This window comes from Lygodium microphyllum, chromosome 17, assembly GCF_053477565.2.
Source record: "Lygodium microphyllum isolate KBCC chromosome 17, Lygodium_microphyllum_v1.1.10, whole genome shotgun sequence".
Taxonomy (NCBI): domain Eukaryota; kingdom Viridiplantae; phylum Streptophyta; class Polypodiopsida; order Schizaeales; family Lygodiaceae; genus Lygodium; species Lygodium microphyllum.
Genome location: NC_141151.1, coordinates 15,691,582 through 15,713,579, shown reverse-complemented (window position 1 = coordinate 15,713,579; position 21,998 = coordinate 15,691,582). Strand labels below are relative to the sequence as shown.

Below are 21,998 nucleotides of genomic sequence, written 5' to 3'. Positions count from 1 at the left end.
GTGCTAACCCTCTTTTAGAATATGAATGTGCATATGATATATTAGAGCAACATAGAGTTTGTCTTTCTATGGAGGCAATGTTGAATGCTGGACATAGAGTTGCATATAATGTAGTTATGGATGCTATTGATGCAAACTCTGGGGATTTTTTTTAAAATGGTCCTGGTGGGTATGGAAAGACATTTCTTTGTAAGTGTTTGCTTGCTAGGCTATGTAGTGATCGTCATATAGCATTGGCAATGGCATCTTCTAGCATTGTTGCTTTTCTTCTATAGGGTGGTCGTACCACTTACTCGAGGTTTTAAATTCCATTGGATCTAAGTAATCAATTCACCATTAATATTCCTATTTAGAGTGATCTTGCTCAACTATTGAGACGGTCGAGCCTTATTTTGTGGGATGAGGCTCCCATGATACATATGTATGTATTTGAGGTAGTTGACAGAAGTTTTAAGGGATATCATGAGTTGTGATAAACCATTTGGTGGAAATGTCACTTTACTTGGAGGTGATTTTTGATAGATCCTACCTATCATGATAAAGGGCTCCCATGAAGATATTGTTAATGCGACACTATGTTACTCTTATTTATGGCAGTGTGTTAAGGTGCTAAGGTTGTCTAGGAATATGTGGATGTCAACCGTTGGTGATGTAATGGATAATGGGTTTATGGGTTGGATTCAAGGGATAAGGGATGAAGTGGGTATTATATAGAATTGTGACAAGTTACATATTCCATCTGGCATAGTATTAAAAGGACACTCTATTGAAACCTTGGTTGATAGTGTGTACAATGAAGTATCCACTACGAGAGACTTTAAAGCATATTTCAACGAGTGTGCTATATTTGCAATGTGGAATATAGAGGTGGCTTCTTTGAATCATCATGCATTGCACTTGATGCCAGGAGAGGTTATACAATACTATAGTGTGGATTCGATTGCAGAGATGGATGATAGCTCATTTTTGTATTCTGTAGAGTATCTAAATATAGTAGATCTTGGAGGTGAGTTTCCTCCCCATCTATTGATGCTAAAGATGAATGCACCTATTATTCTGCTTAAGAACTTAAATCTAGGAAAAGGTTTGTGTAATGGTACACGGTTGATATGTAAGGCATTCAATAGAAATGTGATAGATATTGAGATAAGAACAATAAAAAATATAGGGAAACAAGTTTTCATTCCTAGGATCACTTTTATTCCTAGCACTTTGCAATTTCCATTTACTATGAGGCAGAGGAAGTTTTCCATTCGATTGGCATTTGCTATGATGATCAATAAGTCATAGGGCCAGACTTTGTTAGTTGTTGGTCTTCACTTGAAGACAACGATATCTACATATGGATAGTTGTATGTTGCATTTTCAAGGGTGAAATCCTCATGTGGTGTGAGAGTCTTGCTAGACGAAAATGGTTCACAATGAACATTGTATACAAGGATGTACTTAAGAAGATGCAATAAGGTATATTGTTTTTTTGCAAGGATGTACGTAGAGATGTGTTTTTTGGAGGGTGGAATGGTATGCTTGCTTTTTTGCAAGAATACATCTATTGAAATTTGACAGTTTCGTAGTCACTACCTTGGCTCATATGTAAAATGGCCTTTATGCCACATTCGGTTGGCATATACTCAATAGTAACTAATTATTTCCTGCACTGTATTAAAGTTTTTACTCAACTTTTGCAGATGCCTACTCCAAGTTGGGGCTATTATCTAGCTTTTGAGTATCATAAGGACCTGCAATGTATATTGTGCATAGTAAAAACAACACAAGATATTATAAGAAGAATGCTTGCAAGGGTTATTGAGCATTTATATGATGATGTCAATATAGAGATTTTACTTCCAGCTTTTATTGAGGTGGTGCATTGTGGATATACTTAGTGTTTTCGAGTGCATATGGGTGAACTGAACATGATAAGAGGTTTCGACGATCTCACACTGATAGAATACTAAGGGGGTGGCCGACATATAAATTTAAAGACCTCGATTACTTTGTGATGCTACTTCAAGCTATGACAATGCCTACTGAGTGATTTGCAGGTGTTAAGCCAGGTATTGTTATTCTAAAGTTAAGTAATCTTTATCAATCGTTAGATATATTTACGTTTACATTGTGGCTTTCTAAAATTTTAGTTGTAAGAAAGAGAGGAAAGACTATCATGTCCCCTGTTCCATCGCCAAGGCAAGGAGTGGCAACAGGACTTGCTTTACCTAATCATGTTGTATTGGAGAATGGAAATTTTCCTAGTGATTCCTTGAAGAAAAAAAAAAGCTTTATTTTGGTTAGGCTCCATGTGTTTTTTTTTTTTTTTTTTTTTGCATTTGGGCCATTTTTGTAATATTTAGATACAAATGCATAGGCACAATCAAGGGGTCATGCTTTCTGGTTTGTTGATGCTTGACTTTGTGGTGCAAAGTTATTGGCACAATCTCTGGAACAAACTTTGGTTTCGGGCTCTACTTCACTTATGTGTTTTATTAGTATTAAGAGTTTGTTTGTAATGCTTGGATACACTTAGACTTTGTGGTGTATTTTGTGTATCTTTCATTTGTGTTCATTTCAACATAGTAATGCTATTTGTAATTGTGACATCCAAGGATAATATAGAGGTACTTCTAACTATTGCACAAAGCAAGTATGGATACAAGTTTGAAGTTTGGTGCATGGTCATTGCACATATATATATGAGTGTTTGTATACCTAGATACAAATGCATGCTTAGTCTTTTTATACATGCATATGAGAGAGAGAGAGAGAGAGAGAGAGAGAGAGAGAGAGAGAGAGAGAGAGAGAGAGAGAGAGAGAGAGAGAGTGTGTGTGTGTGTGTGTGAAAAGAGAGGGGAGAGATGTAAAAAGGGTGAGAGATAGAGGGGTTGGGGGTAGAGGAGAGGGATAAGAAAGGGGAGGGAGGAGGAAAGGTGAAAAAGGGGGCGGAAGGAAGATATAGAGGTTGCAGAGGGAGAAAAGAGATGAAAATGAAGGAGGGAGGGAATGAGGAGAAGATATGAGAGAGAGAGAGAGAGAGAGAGATAACAAATATATGAGAGAAGAGTCACAAAGAGAGGAGGGGGTGAAAAGGGGTAGGAAGAGAGAGGGAGAGAGGCAAAAAATAGTAATAGAGATTCAAGATAGAGAGAAGATAGTGAGCAAGCATGTGATTTCTTACACTCAAATATATAAAATATGCATTTCGTATGTCTTTTGTTTGTGGTCAGGTCAATGTTATTTCTAATTGTAACATGCAAAGTAAGTATGGGTAAAGTTTATAGGTTTGGTGCATAAAAGGTATTGCATACATATATGAGTCTCCATACATCTAAAGGCAAATGCATGTCTATTGTTTTGTGAATGTGTATGAGAGAGAGAGAGAGAGAGAGAGAGAGAGAGAGAGAGAGAGAGAGAGAGAGAGAGAGAGAGAGAGAGAGAGAGAGAGAGAGAGAGAGAGAGAGAGAGAGAGAGAGAGAGATGCAAACGTGGTGTGAGGGGTCGCAAATAGAGGAGAGGGATAAACAAGGGGAGAGAGGAAGAGGTGGAAAGGAGGGGAGAGAGAAAGCAATGGGTGTTGTAGAAAGAGGAGAGAGATAAAAAGGAAAGAGGGAGAGAGAGGGGAGGAGAGAGAGAGAGAGAGAGAGAGAGAGAGAGAGAGAGAGAGAGAGAGAGAGAGGGGGGCAACAGATATGTGAGAAAATTCACAAAGAGGGTGTGAAGAAGGGTGGGGAGAGAGAGAGATTGGCAACAAATAGTGAGACCTATTAAAAAAAGAGAGAAAATAGTGAGCACACATGTGACCTCTTACGCTTGAGGACATAAAAGAAAGAATATGTGTTCATGTTATGATTGTGTAATTGTATAGATGTTACATCTGCATACATGTTATGGGTGTGCAATAGAAGTGAATTATATGGTGTTTTTACACTCAAGGATGGCAAAGTTACTATGCGATAGGGAAACATGGTTACTCTATTTTGCAGCAGCAAAGTGGGATAACACTAGTTTCTATTATGGATTATGGATGGCATGGTAAAAACTAGGCATTGAGCTATTGGCACTTCTCCCCTGATATCATGCGCACATGACCAACCACAGTTGGTCAACCGCAGTTGCTCCCTTAAAAGTGCAATTTCACCAGATTACAGTACATGCGCACATGACTGTTGGTTATACTCCACAGTTAGTGGTATCGCAGAGTAGGAAAAGCAAGAAACGACTACAAAAACCTGGTTTGTAGTCAATACAGTGGCACTGCACAGCTACGTGTCACCTGTTCGACATGTAGGCTTTCCTCCACAATAGACCAGTGGCTGCTCTGCTCGACTACAGCAATGTCTACCATTGTAGCCCCCTCCAAATCCCCCAGTTATACTCTTACTTTGCCTCGAGTCATTTTTCATTCAAAGGCCTACCTCAATTCCCTCTCCATTTGCATTCCTCTTACGGTTAAGCACACTGTCCTAGGCAACCCTACACACGGATCACTCCCTCAACATGTACCGAATGCTCACATTCCTAAATACATTTGAAGTTGAGGACACATCCACACCTTTCACATTCTTGCTTCGCATATACTGGTGCTTATTTGTGTTGTTCCCAGTAGTTACAAGATTTGTGCATCAATTAGTAGCATATTTTTGAAACTGGTGGGTGTTCTCAAGACAACACACATTTTGGCTCAAGGTTCAACAATCTGTTTGGATACGTGAATTGGATGCACGCGACCTACTCTTTTTCAAGTGGTTTAGATTTGATTATGCCTTCTTCCAAATGATTCTATAACTCTTGCAGCTTCACTAGCCAAGACAAGGGGAAGGAGATTATGTTCGCGCACCAATCGAGGTAGAGCGTGCTCTTAGTTGTGCACTCCTTCAACTTGCACACAACAACTCCACACATCATATCACTGATACCTTTGGCATGGGTGAGTCCATAGTGCGCAAATATTGTCACATTGTGGTCGATATTCTTGCCACAAAGATTCGGGAAAGCATCATCTCCATTCTGTCTGGGTCACAATTGCAGAGAATCATTGCAAACTTTCAGGTGCTCACATTGGTACCCAACATTTGTGGTGCTATTGATGGTTCGCACATCAAACATGCCAAGAAGCCTAACATAAAGGACATACTGACACAATATTGGTGCAGACATCATTTCCATTCTGTTCTTTTGCAAGCCATTTGCGATGCCCCAAAGTGCATATGGGATGTTTGTGTTTTGACTCCTGGTGGTACCAACGACGCTGCGCATTGGAAAGCATCAGCTATTTACAAGCATTTCAAAAACAATGAAGTCTTGCAAGAGCCTGCCATGCTACTTCATGGAGTTCACGTGTGCCCTTACCTTTCGGTTGATTCTAGGTATTGGGCATGTGCACACCTCATCAATCCCTTTAGGGAGGGGCACCCTCCAGCCGTCGCTGGAGATTGGAAACAGTTCAATCGCCACTTGTCAAAGGGACGAGTGCAAATTCAACATGTATTTGGAATGCTTAAAATTTGGTGTCGCATGCTTAGGGACATCAATGTGGACTTGAATCGTGTCCCCAAGTACATTGTTGCTTATTGCGTTCTTCGCAATCTTCTTATGAATGACATGCGAGATGAGCATCGAGAGGATGACTTTGATCCTCATTTGAATGATGGTGGTTTTGTGTGCAATGTTACAAGGCCTGAGGGTGCTCAGGGTCAAGCCTTGCGGCAAGCTGTGTACCAAGAGTGGACCCAATGCATGCAAATATCTTGACTCCTGGCATGCCTTACAAATCAACAATTTTAAAATCATCGCTTTTGTTGTTCCAACCTACATTTTGAGGCAGTTGTTACTCTTGCATTATTTTTCAATGGAATTGTAGAAGTGTAACCATTTCTTTTTTTTTTCTTGTGGTGTAACTTGATTGTCGTAATTCCATAAGTGGGTTTGCTTATAACCATCTCTACATTCATTCATGATCGATACAACAAACGCTTAAGGTAATGAACAATGATACTAGCAATCACGTACGACCAACAAACATTTAATCGATTCAACATCCACAAATACCATCTTTCAACTCATCAAGGCACAATAAAGTGACAAAGACTAAGTTTAGGAAACACAAACAAGTTGCACAACAAGTGTGCTTATTTCCACCCTAAGGTGTGTCCTCTATCTACTCATGTTGATCACTTGATGTGGATGGATGACGAGGAGCTAGGAGTTCTACCATCCTAAGCTGCATCTCCAACCTTTTCTCCTCCAATTCAATGCGTCAAAACTCAGCTCGCTCCAAAGCCATTGCCAAAGCACCAACAGAATGCTCCATGGACATTCCCAAACCGTCCAATGCTAGTGCCATCTTCCGCTTCTTTGTCTTCTAGCCCCTTACCGTGTGTGTGATAGTTGGGCTTAGAATTGGCTCATTATTGTTGTTGTCTGCCATTGGTGTGTCTTGGTCCTCATCAGCGCCCTCAATTGGAGGGGGAGGCATAGTAGCATCTTCATCTTCTAGTGCATTTTCCTCATCCACAACAAGAGAAACCATTTTAGGAGGGATGTAGTCTTGGCTCGAGAAGCCATCATTCAAACCTCTCACCTTTGGCATGCCTCCAAGAAGTTCTTCCATCCTATTGAAGAACTCCCACCTAGAGGGCTCCGCTCCTGACTGCATCTCTTTTTGCTTTTCTTTCATAAATGTTTTCTTTAGGTTTTCCCACTTGTATTTGCATTGACTATTTGAGAAGTTTGTGTCGCACCTGCCATGCAAACATCACAAATAATTTAGTGGGGTCCATTATGATGAAAGAAAAACAACAATACAAGAAGAAGATATGGAGATGCACTTGGAATTGAGGTCTTGTGCAAGGTCTACCCAGTGTTTAGCCTTGAAGTTACCCTTGTTAAGGGAAATCCACTTGTCCTCGTACAGATCAAATGGCACCTTAACAATGGATGGTGTCCAAATTTATGTGCTTTTTCTCCTTCGAGCTGAAGCTGCTTTAGATGTTGCCACTTGGACTGCACCAGTTGCTATAGGAGCGGGAGGGGTCGCTTCCATAGCCCTAGTAGTGGGAGCTTGTGATGCCATGGGTTGCATGGGGCTTGCTGGTAATGGTGAGAGTGCTCTTTGGGCGATGGAGGGGCTTGCACCACCCATGGGATGCACCAAAGAAGGGGAAGAAGGAGGTTGCTCTAATAGTGCCCCATGCATCAAGGTTTGGAAGGTCAAGCCAAATGGAAACACTCCGCTAGAGGATGCCTGGATGCTCTCCACAATATCATTACCAAAGCATGAGCCAGACAATTGGGTCCCATTGCATGTCGTACCATTTGACATGCTTGCAGTAGGGAGAGGCCTAGACGTCATAGGAAATGGGGGGCAAAACGGAGCAAAGGCACGGGGACGAAAGAAAGGGTTTTGTCGTTCCATTTTCGAGCAATCCTACAAGTACTTGTGATTGTGTTAATTGATGCAAAAATATATAAATACTTGATGTGTTTTCTAAGAAAATATAATTCAAGTACCTATATATTAGTTAAACCTTTATCATTAGTTAAAATCTCTCTACCAAAAAGCATTAAGTTTCAGATCATACTCAAAATGCTAGCCATTATAATTCTAAAATAGAAGGCATAACAAAACTTTGGCTATCCAGCTCTTGCAAGGATACCTAAACCCAAGTTAGTTAAGATTAAAATAAATTACTATATAAAACTCAATCACTATTAATACAATGTTGATGGAACTAGAAAAGGCAATGTGATATATCCCCTCCATTTTAAAATTTCTCATCAAGGATTGAAATGCCTTCAACAAACCATTTTTGTTATCATCAAGTAGCAAACCAAAGTAAGGAAAAAGGAGGGGATCTAGTTTAAATAAATATCACTCATTACCTTCTTATGAGTGATATTGGGTTTTGAGAACAACATGTCAATGTCCATAAATGAAGAAACTATCACATCAATCAATAATGACATTTCAAAAACTAAACAAAAATCCTTAACCAATATCCATGACATAGTAGTTGTTCTTTGCAATTTTCACAAAGGGCACTCCCACATTTAAAAAATCAATAAGAAGTGGATACTCTCAAAATTTTTGTCAAAAATCAGTTGTAAAATTGATTGAAAGCTAAATTAAATAATATTATATCCAGAATCAATTGTCTACCAAGAAGAGCTTATTTGTACACTTGACATCCATATGAGATACCATACTTACATCCTTTATGTTAAAGCCTAGAAAATCAGGGTATAAAATTAATTAAAAAACAAAACTAAATTGTTTTATATCTAGAATCAAGTCTCTACCGACAATACCTTATTCATATATTTGACATTTATATGCCACACTATATATCTATATCTTCTCTTTTTAATTTTTCTAATCTTTGGGTATATGATTTGCAAGATTTCAAGTAAGTAGTAATTAACTACCTAAATGAAACATCAATGTTCAAAATTCACCTCAATCAATTGAAGAGCTCTAAAGATGTCATGATGAATGAATATACGTATTTCTCAGACCTGAAATAATATTGCATGCATACGTATTTTCTATGTTGATTCATTCGAAAATCTTGAACCTATCAAAATCAGTCACGCATGTCAATTGCTGATTCGTTTGAAAAAAATGGTGGAAAGCTGCGAAACTATTGTTTCCATTGATAACAATAGTCGAAAGCTGATTCATCTGATAAAGCTGATTGATAACAATGATCGTGCTTTTGCTTCTCATCAATGCATAGCTTAATTTTGTGAATAATGACTATTATCTCAGAGAGAGGTCTGAGAGGCCTCACACAGAGAGAGAGAGAGAGAGAGAGAGAGAGAGAGAGAGAGAGAGAGAGAGAGAGAGAGAGAGAGAGAGAGAGAGAGAGAGAGAGAGAGAGAGAGAGAGAGAGAGAGAGAGAGAGAGAGAGAGAGAGAGAGAGAGAGAGCATACCTTTTGCTCGAGACGATGACACACACAACAAACGCAAGAGTCTTGATGATTGTGCAAAGTCCTACACGAGAGGAGAGACAAAGAGATCACACCCAACGATTGGGTGCATGTCATGCACGTCATCTGATAACAATGATCGTGTTCATTTCTATGAATAATGATTATTTTCAAAGAGAGAGAGAGAGAGAGAGAGAGAGAGAGAGAGAGAGAGAGAGAGAGAGAGAGAGAGAGAGAGAGAGAGAGAGAGAGAGAGAGAGAGAGAGAGAGAGAGAGAGAGAGAGCATACCTTTTGATTCAAACGATGACGTGCATAGCAAACACAATATCTTGATAATCGTGCAAAAGTCTTGCATAAGAGCGAGAGACAGAGAGATTGCACCCAACGATTGGGTGCATGTCATGTACATCATATCAAATTGAGAGAGACAGAGAGGGAGGGAGTTGGTACTTGTTGGTGATGATCGTGGCCAAGCAGGCAAGGGCGATGCTTGCAGATGGTCCACCTCTTAACATTGAAGATGGAAGGGAAGCGCGCAGTGGCATCGCTCCTCTCGACGGAGATGAAGCGGCGGAAAGAGAAGCGGAGGAATCTGTGAAACCGCTTTTCATAGCAATGCATGGGGATTCAACACGTGGCGATGGAGCATGGTGTAACTTCTACTTGCGTGGTGTAACATGGGCTCTTCCCGTGGTAATTGGACCTGAGCATGGTGAATGGAGATGCCCAGGAATATCCGAGCCACGTAAGAGATGACATCACCACAGTTGGTCATGACATGCCCACAGTTGGTCATGTGCGCGGCATATGAACGCCATACAACGCAGTTTAGTGAAAGCGCGTGGCCGCGCCGCGGCAGTGACTGTGGCGTGACGTGGCAGCCAGAGAAAGGAAAACACCGTATTTGATTCTTTTTTTGATTTCCTTCCTCTCTCCCTCCCTCCTCCGATGGTGCAATGAAACGCGACCAGGATGCGTGGCCTCGCCGCCAATGTCCCCTTCCAGTCATTCGTCGGCCTTGGTCTGCTTCTTGTTCTTCGGTTCTCCGCCGTGGCCCGGGCTCACGATCTCAACCGGGAGGAGCTTCGCTGCATCCGGGACAGCAAGGAACCGAGCGCTCTGCAGCGCTGGCTCGAGTGCTTGCAGCCTCCTCCTCCACCTCCTGATGCAGCAGCGTCAGGGGGCTCTGCTCCCCCTCCCACCGCCATGTCCTCGCAGGCGGTTGCTGAATGTTCCCAAAACTCCTCCTTGGACACGTCCAGTGAGGACGAGGCCTGTCAATCATCATCCCTCCATCCTTTGTTTACCGACCAGGCAATCTCTTTGTCGGAATCTGGAGGTGACAGCATTGCTAATATACCATCTCCGGATGAGCTAAACAGCGGTTTTGAAGGAAGGATGCCGCAGGATTCTGGACGGAGCATTGCTGATAGACCATCTCAGGATGCGCAAAGCAGCAGTTTTAATATACAATCTCAGGATGAGCGAAGCAGGAGTTTTGATGAAAGGATGCCGCGGGATTTTGGCCAGAGCACCATCGGACAGCGCCTTGAACAAAGAGTGTCTCAGGAGTCTGGACAATTTGTCACAGAGAGCATTGTACAGCAGGGACAAGACACAGAAGGTGACACCACAGTGGATAGAGGAGGTGACACCACAGTGGACGCATCACAACTGGCGCTTGTCACAGCTGCTGTTTTGATGGCCTCTGGCATTTGCAGGAAAATCAATAGCCGAAAGCATAACACACAGACAGATCGTGTGCCTGCAGCTGCTGTTGTGTCCAATGAGCTCGGGAAAATGTCACTTGATGTGGAAAAGTTCAAAGTCCATACTTCAGAAGCTCCCAATCCTTCACAAGAAGTACGTCTACAGGGTGCAGATATAGCCGTTCCAAATATGGAAGCTTTTAACGGCGCCCAAAAGTCATTCCATAATGGTGGAGCTGCTGATTCACAATCTTGTAACCTTGGAGTGCCTCTTGGCTCTGCAGTTGGTGCTGTATTGGCTGAGGTAAGGGAAGAGGCTGGGTATAATGGTTGTGAGCAGTAATAAGTTGTAGTTGTTTCACACACTGAGTTTTCTGGCAGGTTCTCTTACACACAAGTTGTCAAGGTCAACCTTGTGCACCAGCTGAGCATCTAAGTCTGGTAGTATATCAATTCCTTGTACAAGGCTCGTCTCAAGGCAGTTTTGTGACTTGTTTGTGACACAAAATGATCGTCCTTAACTTTACTCTTGTCTTTGGCTCAGCTTCTGGAGACTGCAATAATGGAATCATTACCACAGGTAAATTGTATTTCCTTGGTAGCCTGTAAATATCGTTACATTACAACTACAAAATGTTTCAAGCAGGGTTCACTATGGCACCATCACAAGTACCTGTACCTTTTTGTATTTTGTAGCATTCTTAATTCCATTGAAACATTGTGTCTCCATTACCATGAGAAACTTTCACTGGATTCCACTAGTATAGATGATAACTTGAAATGGCTGTGTTTTGTAGCATTTTTAATTCCATTGAAATATTGTGTCTCCATTACCATGAGAAACTTTCACAGGATTCCACTAGTATAGGTGATAACTTGAAATGTTGGTCTCTTGTATGTAACAAATGGGCTAATCAACTTTGAACGTGTATCGAGTTAGGAAATTTTTATGATTAATTTCTAGTGCAAGGATTATTCAAAGATACATGCTGCTACATTGTACACACTAAACCATATGCTGAGAAAATATTGCAGGTAAAAACTGATTTTTGAGGCATTTCTTGCAACTCAAAGATTATATGCATTTAGAACACAAGACTAGAAAAGTATAAAATATATTGCTAGAGAATGCAATTTTATGATGTATCTAACATTGTTTGAGGCTTCTAGCAAAAGCAACTGAACACAAAAAACCTACAGTCAAATTTCAAGAAAATTGAAATTCAAAACTGAATGTAAAAGAAGTGTTTGAAAACTTTATAACTCAAAATGATAAAGTGTAAAAGCAAAGCAGGACAATATTCCAAGATCCCCAATGCTGACGGTAAGTCATCTCGTTGCATGTAGCAGAGGTGGGACACTTGCGGCCATGGTAACTGAAGACAAGAAACTCCAATTTACAATTCCCCATGTAAAAGCAAGGCAGGACAATATTCCAAGACCCCCAATACTGACGATGAATCATCTCATTTTATGTTGCAGAGATGAGACAGTTGCGGCCATAGTAGAAGCTCCAATTTACAATTTGCCATGACAAAGCTTTGGGGCTTTTTGGATTAGGGCTATCAAATTATGTGCATCACCAGGTTGACTTCAGGAAGGCCCAAATTGGAGAACCCGTTTGGACACAAAATTAACTCCTTCGATGTACTTCTTAAGAAGAAGTTCATTGGATTAAAAGTGGAAGAAGGAACCAACCTTATTGAAGACTTGAGTAAACTTTCTTCTCTCATTTCACAATTAGCAAATCTAGTTGTATTGCCATTTGGAATCAATAAGGAGGTAGCAATGCTATCTAGTATTGAAAAAGTTTATTAATCTGGCGAACTACTTGAGTGCAGTACGGATCAATTGTACAACTGAATTTGAAGACATGCTAGCCTATCTCATTGAAGATGTAAGAAGATGAACTCTATAAATTGGAACTCATGACACCATGAGTGAACTGTAGCCTCTAGGGCTAACAGGGCACACAATGTACGAATCAACATGACTAACAAAAGAATGCTCAGAGTGAAATGAATAACAATGTACTAGAGCTGTTATGAGTTGTGATAACAGATGCTCAAGAGGTAAAGGGCTGTACAATAGCCAGTTTGTCAATGGAGCGGGCTGAGGGATGTTTGGGGAGTGTGATGTACTTCTGGGGCCAACCAACTGATACTGGGTGATGAAGATGATAACAATCAACTGTGGGCTTGGCTGAAACTTCATCTGTTCTGAGCTTGTTGGATACGGTAGTAAGCTGTGAAATTTGATGATAAGAACAGGTGCAGGTGTTGGGCAGCAAAATGCAGTGGTATCAGTGGCTGTGATGACTCTTGGGGGCTGTTGATAGGTGGTAGCAACAGGAAAACTGCAGAAGACAGCTAGTGGAATGCCACATAAACAGGTCTCCTGGGCTTGGAGCAGGAATGTGAGAATGTAGTACACCAAAATGCAGCAGCTGCAGTCACCTGATCTTTTGGGGTGGCTGTGGATTAATGGTTGATCAAAGCACATGCTTTGGTGATGGTGATAATGGTTGAAGATAGAGGGAGAGAGGATGGCAAAGGCCTGGAGAGGAGAGTGATCAATGGGGACGAGAAAGTGGCTTGGCCATGGTTCCCCCCTTATAGAACTTTTTGAGCTAGATTTCCTGTAAAATCTTTGAGAATTTCATCTTTAAGGTATGGATTTTGCATTTTGGAGTTGAACAATGGTTGAGAGACGACTAGTTCAAGTTTTGACATGCCCAAGTTCTTGTAGTTGAACAACAAAAAGAAGGCTGAAAGACAAGGAAGCGTCTAATATCAAACGTGATATGACCTTTGCGCTAGGAAAAGGCAAAGCACCTGCCAAAAAACAGCTGACTTGCTCCTATTGTAAAAGAGTTTGTCACACCTTCAAAATGGGTAAAAGTTCAAGAAAAGTAGTGTGTAAATTTCATCACGTAGAATTGGGATAATGAATTCAAGAGGGACATCAATTCTGAGTAATAGGCATTCATCTTTACAAAGTAGGCAATTGTGATTACTTTTATTCTTCACAAGAGGGTGGATTTGATCGGGCTTTTAAAGTTTATTTTAATTGACTTGTTAAAGCAAGCGGTTAATCTAATGAGATGGGCAACTGTTTATTCATGTTTCACTTCTAGAGTATAAAAGAATGTAGTGGGCTGATGATTGATCAATGGAACCACAAGTTTCAATAGTGTTGATAGCATATCATCATGAGTTAGATGAGATGAAGACACAAAATGCCGAGGATGAGGAATTTTGGAGGATCTATGATCAGTGTGAGCATAATACTCTTAGGGTTGGCTTGCTGCATCCATATGATGCATGGCCCATCTTTATGCCACAAAGTAGTTAAGGGTTAAAGATTCGATAGAAAGTCATGCATGACCATGTGTAGGGCATATTAGCATTGATGCTATAGTGAGGGTCATGTAGTTTTTCTTCTAGTGGCTAACTTTGAGACTAGATATCAATGCTTTTTGAGAACATGCATTGTTTTTAGAAGGTCGAGTTCTGGTGCACAGATTGGATGCTGTATGTTCGCGTAGTGAACGTCGGAAGGTTCCCAAGAACAAAAGAACTTTACTTTTTGCACAAAACTCAAGGTAGAAAGCATGCACGACATGAACAAGAGACCAATTGGATGCAATCTCCTCCCATGCCTTGTGTGAGCGCTCCACAAAGCATGTATTTTATGTATTAATAATCTTCAAGCTCAAATAATAGCCCAAATTACAAAATAGCACGCTTTTGGCTTTTGAGTTTGCTTTAGTGTCAAATAGAAATAAAGCTAATGAGCGGGCGCCCAAAGAGTCAGGCATACCCAATACAATGTCCAAATACAAATATCATAATCGTGCGCCCATGTGCATACAAAATAATAAATAAATATTCAACGCCTTAATAAATAGGCGCGATAAAATATAGGCGCCATAGCTAAGGTATGCGCCCATCAAAATATAAGTGATAACTCGAATACACGCTATCCTTCAATGCTTTCCTTCGCCACTGTTGCTATCTCTACATATCAACTAAAGCATTCACAATCGTTAGTAAAATAATACAATTAAACCGACAAAAGTGAATACCTAGCAGTCTTCAGCTACATAAATAAATCAACTGGTTAGAAATCAATAGAAATCAATCCTAATCTTAATTTATCACGAGTGCGCACTCTAAACTCATAAACGTTTATTAATTTAATATGTATTTTGCGGAATCACCCGCTATGGAATCACCCATGTACACACTAAATTAATGAAACGCCTGAAAAGGATAGGCGTTCCCATCAACTTCTCGCACAAAGAATCCACTTTGTGTATGAGCCGTGGTCAACAAAGTTTACGGAATCCACCGTAAAACCTCACGGAATCCACTGTGAAATATGCCTCCTGGCATCAAGTTGGATTGTCAAAAGGCACAAAGTTTGTTGCATTCTTTGCTTAATCTAGATAGAGCATGGGAAATTGCAAATGGATTCTGTCTTTGATATTTCTAGAATACCTACAAGCTATAGAGAATGATGGCATTTGGTCTATGATATGTAGGTTTAGTAAGCAATCCCATCTTATTGGGGCAAGGAGGAAGATAAAAGCGGATTACATGGCTAGATTATTCATGCAAAATATATCTAAGTATCATGATATGTGTCAATCTATCCTTGGTGGTACAGAGCTGCATATATGAGTCCTTATTTGGATATTGTCACTACTTTGAAGTACCTTGTTTTTGCCCATAGACAAATGGGTAGTGGAATGAGGCTAATTCCATAGTTCTAGATCTTTAGAAATACTCTTATGTCCCAATGTAAGGTAAAGTGGAAACAATATTTGCAATTGGTGGTGCTTGCTTATAACAACACTATGCATACTTGCACTGCCAATGCACCATTTAGATTTGCCCTTTCTAGCTGCCGTGCCCATACAGAGGGCTGACATTGCTTGCATTTTGCTGCAAAACTGCTTCCACTGTTGCCACTCTACTCTTGGATATCTCCAAGAGTTTAACATGCACTTTTACATGCTGCGATCTCCATCAGCTTGCGTACTGTCTATCACCAACAGGCTGTCTCTGTTAGATACAAGTGATCACAATGTGCTGGAGGACTGTTATAAGTAGCAGAAAAGAAAAGGCCAAAAATGACTAGGTCGACTGCATTAAATGCAGCTGACTGACATAGACTGCACAGCCTGAACTGTCCGACCGCAGGCTGCTATGTGGCACCTGCGCTGGTTGCTGATGTTGTGATGACGTGTCAAAATCTTGGACAGGTCAAAATACTAAGGGATCTAGCATGTCTCCGAAGAAGAGTCTGGTGAAGTGCCTTTGTGAACAAATCTGCAAGATTATCCTCCGTCTTGTAGTACTCCACATCAATGGTCCCATCCAGAAGCTTCTCTCGAATGAAGTGGTATTGGATCTCAATGTGCTTCGTCCGGGCATGGAATACAGGATTCTGTACCAAGGCAATGAAACTTTCATCGTCGCATTGCAGAAGAGTAGGACGAGTCTGGGGGTAGCCAAGCTCCTCCAACAATCTTCGAAGCCACACAACCTCACATGTAGTGGAAGTCACGGTCAGATACTACGCCTCAGTAGAAGAAAGGGCTACCGTGGGCTGCTTCTTGCTACTCCATGAGATAACACCTAAACCCAAGGTAAAACAATAGCTTGTAGTAGACCGTTGGTGGTCCACATTGCTAGCCTAATCCGAGTCGCTCCATCCTACAAGAACAAGATCTGAAACATTTGTACTTGCGGGATAAGAAATCCCTAAGCCTGAGGTCCTCCGCAAATACTGAAGAATCCTTAGGGCAGCTTGCCAATGCACTTGTTTGGGTTCACTCATGAACCCCGCCAAAGGACCCACAGCAAACAAAGATCAATACGAGTGTTGAGTAGCCAAATCAAGGAGCCAATCAGTTGACAGTAGCGGAAAGCATCTGTCAAGGCAGAAGCTGAGTGTGAAGTGGCCTTCCAATTTGGACCCATAGGAGTAGAAATGGTCCGATAAGTCTCCATTGCAAAAGTCATCAAGAGCTCTTGAATGTATCTCTGCTGAGAGATGAAAATTCCCCTCTGAGACTAATAAATCTCATGACCCAAGAAGAAATGAAAAAGCCCCAAGTCCGGTATCTCGAACGTCTGATGTAAAGCTGTCTTGGTCTCTTGGACCTTCTGTGCATGGTCACGTGTAAGAATCAAATCATCAACATACAACACAAACAACACACGACCTGCATAACACGGGTCATTAAACAATAGTTAGAGCAAACAAGCTCCGTAGAATGGGCTTGATTCCTTCGTGACCTCCCTGGTCCATCTTGTGGTTCCCACTCCTCAGGGACCCCCTCGATCCCTAAATCTTGGAGTGTGTCACGGGCCCAACGAGGAGGAGGCCGGATCTCTCCTCGTCGCTCTCCATCTGTTTTAGACTTGGGTACATCCACTGGCGGAAGCTCCATAGGGGTGGCTGGTGGAAGGGAAGACTCTGAATCAGAAGAGGAATCTCCATCAAGAGGCTTTGGCTCCAAAGGAACTGTCTCGGGGGCCCAACTCTCCCCTGGATCTCCAAGGACGGGGTGCTCCTCACCCCCCCGTGGTCGGAACTTCCATGAACCGCACATCACGGCTCGTGTATACATCTCGCTTGACGGGATCAAACAATTGATAAACTTGGTACTGGGAGCTATAACCAACAAAAACCTTTCGTCAGAAAGGTGCCTCAAACTTGTCACGTTGCGTCTTCAAGATGTGCACATAGGTGTCACACCCAAAGATCCTGAAATAAGAGACATTAGGCTTAGTCCCAAAGTAAGGCTCAAAAGGTGTCATCCTGTCAATAGCCGAAGTGGGAGATCGATTGAGGATGTGAATTACGGTAGTCACTACCTCGGCCCACAGAAATTGAGGTGTCTGTCAGTGCTCCATCATGGTATGCGCCATCTCGATTACACTTCGGTTCTTCTGCTCCAAAATGCCATTCTCTTGAGGAGTGTTTGTGTTAGCAAACTTTTGGTGAATGCCCCTATATGCACAAAAACAAGCAAACTCATTAGACACAAATTCACCACCCTTGTTTGATCGCAAGGACTTCAGTCTCCGGCTCGATTGGTTCTCCTTGAAGAGAAGCTAATCCTTGAAGTGGGAGAAAGCCTCCGACTTCAACATCAAGAAATAGGCCCATGTCATCTTGCTGTAGTCATCTATGATCAACATGAAGTACAAGCTTCCCTTCAGGGACTCGGTCCTCATTGGGCCACAAAGATCTGTAGATACAAGCTCCAGAGGTGAAGTAGTCCGTCTCAAAGCTTTGTTGGGAATCGCATCCCGATGCAGTTTCCCACGAGTGTAGGAGACACATGACTGTTAGCTCACCACTATGTTCGGAAAACCTCGAACAAACGACCCTTGCGATGCCTTTCAAAGGCACTTATAGTTCAGGTAGCCAAACCGAGCATGCCATAGCTCAGACTATGTGTGAGAGGTAAGAGTTGTAGAAGACTTCAAATTGTAAATGCTGTTCTGCTCATACTCTGAAGAGAGAATCTTCCTTGATCCAGGATCAAGAACTCGAACAACATCACTGTCAAACTCCACCAAGAGGCCAAGAGAACAAATCTTATGGACCAAAAGCAAATGATACCCTAAACTTGGCACATGCAACACCTCGAAAGTGTGGGTGCCACCGCGTCCATTTAGAATCAGCTACATCTGACCTCGTGTAACAATAGACACAGAAGAGCTGTCTCCAATGAGAATCTACCCACGTGAAGGTCACAAATGGGCAACACCAACGGGAGGAGGAGTCATGTGCCGTGAGGCACTGCTGTCCACGATCCATTCTCGAGCCTGGGGAGCTGTCATTGCAGCATTAGAAGTCTTTAGTGTAGGGTCCTCAATGACCGCTAAGTGTAGAAAAGCAGCTGATGAGGGTGCAACCACCTCTCTAGAATCCTTCAGGTCCTTTTTCTTGGTATCCTTCTTGTCCTCGTCGGAGCAATTCTTCTTCCAATGACCGGTCTTACCACAAATATGGCATGTCGATTCTTTCTCCTTGTCTTTCTTGGATTTGTTATCCTCCTCCTTCTTCTTTTGATCCTTCCCCTTCTTCTGAGATGCTTGACCAACCAATGCCTCCGATTTGGAAGCATTCTATCCCTTCAACTATTCCTCTTGGTCCAAGACCATAGAAACCAGCTCTTCCCATCGAAGAGTCGATTCCCGCCTTGATGCAATAAGAGCGGGATAAAAAGTACTGAATCATGGCGGCAATTGGGATAGTAAAGTGATCGCCATGTCTTTAGAGGAAATAGGTTTCTCCGCATTTTGAACTTGCATTTGAAACTGCCGAAGCTTGTTGATGTGTTCTCGAAGTGAAGAAGACTTATTCATGGACAAGGTTTGCATCTGTACCTCCAAAGAAACCCTCTTCATCAGGGTCATCCGGTTATACATGTGGTCGAGCTCTAGCCATATCTCTTGAGCCACCGTCAAGTGCTCGATGTGAGCTATCATGGCTGTAGTACAACATAGAAAAAGAAAAGAACAAATCTTGGCATTCAGTTTGTCCTAGTGAGACTGGGCCTTGGTCAACTCCGCACGAGCATTTGAAGAGAGTTTGGACGCATCTCTCATCGAGGGCCGATTAATCTCCTCCATCACAAGCTCTGCCAAATCATACGACTCCAGGATGGCCAACATCATTATGGACCAGATGCGGTAATTGTTACCATCGAGCTTTTGATCTGATGGAAGAGCCGGTAGGATAGGCACCTTCCAGTCCATGATCGCCTAGAACTCCAAGTCAGTCTCTGTAGACATTTTCACCTACAATGCCTGCACAAACGCAAAAGCAGCCCCCTTTGACTATGACGATGCAGCTTGCTAGGGCTCTTTCCTCTGCTTCCTGAACCTTCTTCAGCCATCGGAGGCGATGAAAAAGTAAAATCTGCAATGGAAGGCCAAAAACGCAGCCTTCCTCCTCTTCAAACAGCAACAACCTGCAACAAATTCACCAATTGGACTCCTTTCCCGCATGCCCACGCTTGCTTCAGTCTTGTTCCGATGCGGAGCCCTCCCGCTCGCCCTCGAATGCTAGAAATGCAGCCTTGTGTCGCACTGAAATCTCCTCTTAAGATAGGTTCTTCACTCAGTCAGTTCGACTTCACCGCTCTGATACCATGTCAGAGTGCAGCGATGCAGAAGCGTGGGACCAAGACTTAGAGAGTGAACATAGAGAGGAGAGAGAGAGAGAGAGAGAGGAGACAGTGAAACATAGAAAATCTGCAGTGAAGAATGCCTTATAGGAATGCAGAAATATACACGGGTATAGAGAGAATATTTGCGTATGTCTCCGCCTTGAGGACCTCGATTTTTGTCCACCCGCGTACTGTCTGTTACCAGCAGGTTGTCTTTGTCAGATACAAGTGATCACAATGTATTGAAGGATTGCTATAAATAGCAAAAAAGAAAAGGCCAACAATGACCTGGTCCGCTGTATTAAATGAGGCCGACTGACATAAATTTGTCCGACTGCGCAGCCTAAACTGTCCAACTACAAGCTGCCATGTGGCATCTGCATTGATTGCTGACGTGGCGATGATGTGTCCTGCATGTTGCACTGTTCAAGGAATGACATCTCTAACATGAGCTTCTCTATTCACTTTTTGGTTTTTATACATAACCCTAAATCCCTTTCGGGTGGTCATCCCTTTTTTTACATGACTAGCCATTGTGGCAAGGTCCTTTTTTCCATTTCCTTCTATTTGTCTTATCTCTTTACCATGGGGCCAATTAGGTGTCCAATGTTCAAGATCATATGGCACCATTTGCATTTCAGTTTACGTGAATTTTATGCTTGCTATAATTAGTGTTATATTAGGCCATTACCACCCTTTCTTTGAAAGAAAGGTTGGTTTCAATGGTCCCGATACAGAACATTCTTTTGAAATTCATCTTTGTCAAGAGTGTTAGGTGGAGGTTGTAGTTTGAGGTTGGGGAGTTGGAACCATCCTATCTTCTCGGATAGGGTGGTTTAACCTGATTAAGCACTTAATTACATCAATCAACAAATGAACATAAACTGAAATGCTCACTTTACCTTCATAAACTTGGACAATGGACACCGTGTTGGCCCCAAAATTGGCGCCCCTTTTGGTATTTCTTTAATTTCAATTGCTAATGGATAAATTACAAGCTGAGATTTCACGATCTCCTTGGCTGATTCAGAAGCCCCTTGCTGTTCCAATAATCAGCAAAGCATTCGGGCAAATTGCCCCTTGATTTTTTCACCCAAGACTTGCTCTAATGGAACCCCAACTAGTCAAATGCTGCCCCGAATTCACAATAGATGGGTTGGCATCTAAAATCCTCACAATTCCACGAATTTCTGGTGCTGATTTCAGTGTACAAATGCCTTTGACTGATGGCACGGATCCCAAGGTGGCTGTTAAATCCTAATTACTACTGTAATTTAGGGTTTACAGCGGTAAACTCTCTGTTGTCCACCAAATTTGGCTGTACTCTGCTACCAATGGCTGAGAATTACTGAGAATGCTTGAGCATAGGTTGGAGGAGTTGAGAGAATGCTGTAGAGAGAGAGAAAATCAGCTGAAATGTATCTTTTGATTCGTAGCTTTGATGACAAATCTGATGGCATCAACAGCTTCAAAAGGGGAGTAAAACACAAGCTTGGTTGGCGAGCCCTCCTCTTCTACCGCCGCCTCTCTTGAGGTGGAAGAGAAAACCTGCTACCGCCTGTCCTGTTGCGGCGTGTGATCAGTCGTGGTCGCCTCTTAGAGCCAAATCTGATCACCTCCTCTCCCTCCACCAAGCTCAAAATGGCTGCAATTCAGCTTCCACCACCCTCCAATAGCCTTCTTCCTAGTTGCGTAGGAAAGTTTTGCCAACCCCAAAATTAAACATGCCCATCTGTAATGAAATTGGCTAGGCCATTTGCAACTTGGAGTGGTTTCTAACCTCTGTTGACCCTTAGACTAGCATTAATTAATTAATTAATGCGAGTCTCTAGTGTCACCACTGACACTTAATGGCTAAACAATTATCCTAGGGTCCAACCTAGCAGCAATTGACCACCAAAACCCAGTTGGCATAACTTAACACAACTTTTGCCTTTAAGACCCATTGCATCCTCGGGGTCCTTGGCCCGTTTCCATGAAATAACTGCCATGTGCATCACATGTGCTAAACAACCTTGCGCATTTAATTAATAACTTAATCAAATGTTACTAGCAAGATTAAAGCATCTCAAAATTTCATGTCCCTGTGACAAGAGTCTTGATATTAGGGTAATCGTGAAACACATTTCTATAGTGAGACAATGCAAGACGCCATCCTAATTGCAT

The 21,998-nt window shown here is 42.1% G+C and overlaps 1 protein-coding gene across 3 annotated transcripts in view; it reads left to right on the top strand.

Annotated features, from left to right (window-relative positions):
• Positions 1–9,847: 9,847 nt before the first annotated feature.
• CPR5 (protein) overlaps positions 9,848–21,998 on the top strand; it is a 55,623-nt gene continuing 43,472 nt past the window's right edge. For 2 of the 3 annotated variants that reach the window (XM_087697055.1, XM_087697056.1), the window contains exons 1-3: positions 9,848–10,937; positions 11,015–11,074; positions 11,178–11,213. In XM_087697055.1, coding sequence (XP_087553181.1) covers positions 9,897–10,937; positions 11,015–11,074; positions 11,178–11,213 — 1,137 coding nt within the window. In that variant the 5' untranslated portion in view covers positions 9,848–9,896. The remainder of the gene's footprint in view (positions 10,938–11,014; positions 11,075–11,177; positions 11,214–21,998) is intronic. The other variant, XM_087697053.1, reaches the window with a different exon arrangement.